The sequence below is a fragment of the Arabidopsis lyrata genome, assembly GCF_000004255.2.
Source record: "Arabidopsis lyrata subsp. lyrata unplaced genomic scaffold ARALYscaffold_4, whole genome shotgun sequence".
Taxonomy (NCBI): Eukaryota; Viridiplantae; Streptophyta; class Magnoliopsida; order Brassicales; family Brassicaceae; genus Arabidopsis; species Arabidopsis lyrata.
This window is the reverse complement of record NW_003302552.1, coordinates 19,023,672-19,028,069: the sequence shown is the minus strand read 5'-3', so window position 1 is coordinate 19,028,069 and position 4,398 is coordinate 19,023,672. Positions and strand designations below refer to the sequence as shown.

The following is a 4,398-nucleotide window of genomic DNA, read 5'->3' as shown; positions in this document are numbered from 1 at the left end:
CAGTCCGGATAACACGATATGTGGTGTGGGAGGGACTTTGACGGCGATAGACAATTTGGGTCAAATCGGAGACTCGTTGGGTTACCCGAAGAGAAGCGTAAGCACGTTTGTGTCACTCGTAAGCATATGGAATTACTATGGTCGTGTGGTTTCAGGTGTGGTCTCTGAGATCTTCTTGATCAAATACAAATTTCCAAGACCTTTAATGCTCACAATGGTCCTCCTCTTGTCCTGCGCTGGTCATCTCCTCATCGCTTTTAATGTCCCCGGTGGACTCTATGTCGCATCGGTCATCATAGGGTTTTGTTTCGGTGCGCAATGGCCGCTTCTATTTGCAATAATATCCGAGATTTTCGGGCTTAAGTACTACTCGACGTTGTATAACTTCGGGTCAGTCGCGAGCCCGATCGGGTCTTACTTACTCAACGTTCGGGTCGCAGGGTATTTGTACGACGTGGAGGCGGGTAAGCAATATAAGGCATTAGGGAAAACGAGAGTAGAAGGGCAAGATTTGAATTGCATAGGCACGTCTTGTTTTAAGTTGTCTTTTATAATAATTACTGCGGTAACTTTGTTTGGTGTATTGGTCTCGATGGTTTTGGTGATCCGGACCAAGAAGTTTTACAAAAGTGATATCTACAAAAAGTTTAGAGAAAAAGCGTTGGCTGCTGAGATGGAGATGGCAGCGCCGGCTGCGGCCAGATCTACCGTGGCGGAGGAAGATAAGGATGGTGTTAAAGGCAAAGTAATAGGCAAAGGAGGGTAAATTAGTAGATGATTGTTAAAGATACTAGATAACAAAAGACGGTCAAGTATTTTGTAAACACTTCCCCAATGTGAAACCTATCAATCGGTCACTAATGTTTTTCATTGATAGCTTTTTGTTTTGTTTTTGAGGCAATACTTTATATTTGATGTTTTTATCGTTTTGCGTTTTAGGAGTTTGGATAGTAGTGAAGGGGTGAAATTTGGAGATAGGTAAGGGTCATGAGTCAACTTATGAGTTGGACTTGTGATTTTGTGAGCCACAAGAGATTACTTTGAACAAATCATTAAAAGATAAAGAACTAAATTATTGCAAGTGGGAGGACTTGGCTAACGTGTGTTGGTACGACATGGACTTTTAATGTCGGTATACACTTGCGTAATGTGTAAATCAGGAACGAGTGCGTCACCATGATATGTGGGAAAGTTGAAACGGTAAACGGGTTTTGAGAACTAACAAATTGTAAACGTGCAACATTTCTAGAAAACTTATATTCGAAAAAATCTTAAACTTTAGTTAGTGGATACCGGATTTAAAAAGATCACTCGTGAAATAATTCCACACTTTAACATTTATGTAGTGGATAAGAGAATCGAAAAAGACATAACAATAAATTATATGAAAGTCGTCTCTAAATAGGATTTTAGGATGAAACAAAACTGTTTTTAGAAAAATGTCAATTCTAAAAATATATCAGTTTACTTTTTTTTTTCTTTGAAATTGTGGTATTTTGGAAAAAAATTAATTTTGTAATATAATAGGATTTTTCTGAGAAAATTATCATGTCTATTTTTTGAACTATTAAATCTAGCAATTTGTATTGTCACTGGCCTAAATATTCTAGTTACAACATCTTAAAAACATAAAACAAAATCAAGAAAAAAAAAAAAACGGAATTTCTCATATTTAGTTCAATTTCTGTTTATCATATTATTTCATTTTAAGTGATATATATTCTATATTTTTCTGTAAAATTATCAACTATTTTTTAGTTAACATTATAATAAATAATTGATCTTTTCGAATTTGCATTAAAATTTTATATAAAGTAGGAATATAACAGGTAATACACAAGTTTTTTTTTTTAAAAATCTATAATAATCATTAAAGTGATAGAGAGTAATTTAAATCGATCTTGTTCAATTTGGTTATACGGCGTCATAGTGTCATACATTCATTATCGAGACCAATCGTCCAAGAATCTCGGATCAGAGGTTGTAGTAGCGTCCATGTTTCGGCAAAAAAAATATTATATTTGTATAAAAGCTATAATCTCACCAGTAATTTTTTCTTCATGATTTAGTTAATTTAATCTCAACCTGTCCAGTAATAATTTTCTTTATTAATCAGTTGTCCTATAATAGTGAAGTGACACACACACACGTATATAACGTATGTTTAACAGTCAAAAGGAATCAAATATAAGAAATGTATCTTTTTTTTTTTTTTGTCATCTGATAAATATTAAGAAAGAGTAACAGAGTATAGAGTTACAAAAGCCAAACTAAAACAGAGACATAAACAAAGGACAGAAACCTAAACGAAACTATAAAAAATTAAACTTTGCTCTCCTCAAACACTTGATTGTGAAGCCATGAAGGCTCTCCAAGTGCTATGTAAGACTGAAACCTTCTGTCTCGAATCACACTCCGAGAAATGGATCGCGCGATCAGATTTGCGTTTGTGGCAATGTGACGGAATGTACAAGATTCAAATGCAGCAGCAACTTCATGGATTTGTGTTAACCAATTTCTATAGAAAGGCCATTTGGACGGCTGCAAAACGGCGTTAACGGCAGCTGCATAGTCCAACTCCATTATCACCTTAGAGACGTGAATATCTTGCAAAGCTTTCAAAGACCATAAAATGCAGCGCAGCTCAGCCCCTGTTCGATCTCTAATTGGCGTAAACGCATCTCTTGCATGATGTTTAGCTTGCCCTATATGATCTCTGACAATCCAAGCTCCTCCACACATTGATTCTTTATTTATCCAAGAAGAATTCAGATTGCATTTAAGAATACCTGTTTGGGGTTTCCTCCATTTTTTCTCCATCCAAATTGGAGTTGATTGCCGAGAGAATAATGTCGAAGGCTGCGTATTCACCATTGTCCAATGCATTGCGTCTTCATACGCTTTTTGAACTAAAGCTTGAAAATTCCATACCTTTCCTTCGAAGATCGTACGATTACGATTCTTCCAGATTGCCCATAAAACCCATGGAATTGATATTCGAGTTTGCTCTGGTATATGCTTGTCCTCGATTACATTCAACAGATGAGAGAAATTTGTGAGCAAGGATGTTGAAGAAAAACCTTGGTCCGGAGCTGGAACTAATGCTAAGCCTAATATACGACTTGAGACGGCACAAGAAAACAGAACATGACATATCGTTTCTGTAGTTGTACCACAAATTTGGCAATTTGTGTCAAGTGGAATTCCCCGTGTGCTTAAGCGTTCTGCCACAGCCAAAGCACCAGAAAGAGCACGCCAACAGAAAAGCTTGATTTTTGGCTCAGTTTTTAGATTCCATATTCTCCTTTTAAGCATATTAATCTCTGCATTTTGGGCAATATTCTCAACTGGAGGAAGAAGAGGGTGATTGGTAATGAACCAATAACCACTTTTCACTGAATAATCCCCATTATTATTGAAAGCCCAAACATAATCATCTTCCAAAACTTGAGTTGGTACCATTGCCGTTATCAGAGCTATATCTTGTGGGAGGAAAAGCTCCTCTAATTTGTCCATTTTCCAACCATCTGCATCAAACAAATTAGAGACCTTCAACCGTAGATCAAAATAATATTGTTTACTAGCTGGCGGTCTTGGCATCGAATCATTTATCCATTTCTCAAACCAAACATAGGTTGAAGAACCATTCCCAATCACTTTAAGCAGACCCCTTTTCAACAAATCTCGACCATGGAGAATGCTTCTCCAAGCATATGATGGTCTTGTACCATTTCCACATTCTAGTATATCCTTGTTGCGGAAGTATCTGGATTTGTACAATTGTGCCAATAAAGAGTTAGGTTCTCTAAGTATTCTCCATGCTTGTTTAGCTAAAAGAGCTTGGTTAAAATCTTCTAAGTCTCTAAACCCCAAGCCTCCTTTATTTTTTGATTGACACATCTTCTTCCAAGCTACACAAGGGATTTTTCTTTTTCCTTCACAACTATTCCACCAAAACGCAGTCATTGCTGATGTTATCTTTTTACATAGGTTCTTTGAAAGGCGGAAACATGACATCGCATAAACAGAAAGCGCCATGCCAATCGACTTAAGCATCACTTCTTTTCCCCCAAGAGATAAAGTTTTTCCAAACCAACCAGATAATCTACTACGCAGCTTATCTCCAATGAAAGCAAAAAGGGCCTGCTTGGAACCGCTGAAACATTCAGGTAAACCGAGATATTTTCCGTCTCCACCTTCCTGCGAGATGCCAAGTATGCTTTTTATACTATGTTTTGTGATATTATCAATTTTAGCTCCAAAGGAAACAGCAGATTTCTGAAAATTTATTCGTTGTCCCGAAGCGTCTCCATAAAGCTTTAAACATCTTAGAATTTCAGAACTCTCGTCTATGTTTGCACGACATAAAAACAAACTATCGTCCGCAAACAAAAGATG

General features: G+C 36.8%; 2 protein-coding genes across 2 annotated transcripts in view; one reads left to right on the top strand and one right to left on the bottom strand.

The window, feature by feature from the left end:
• LOC9317702 overlaps window positions 1-923 on the top strand; it is a 2,274-nt gene extending 1,351 nt beyond the window's left edge. Inside the window, exon 2 of the mRNA XM_021028705.1 lies at window positions 1-923. This exon is cut by the window's left edge and continues 517 nt beyond it. Coding sequence (XP_020884364.1) covers window positions 1-766 — 766 coding nt within the window. The 3' untranslated portion in view covers window positions 767-923.
• A 1,399-nt stretch (window positions 924-2,322) lies between these two features.
• LOC110229312 lies at window positions 2,323-3,516 on the bottom strand. Its single transcript, XM_021029096.1, has one exon. The coding sequence runs from the start codon at window positions 3,514-3,516 to the stop codon at window positions 2,323-2,325; it is 1,194 nt and encodes a 397-aa protein (XP_020884755.1).
• Window positions 3,517-4,398: the final 882 nt, after the last annotated feature.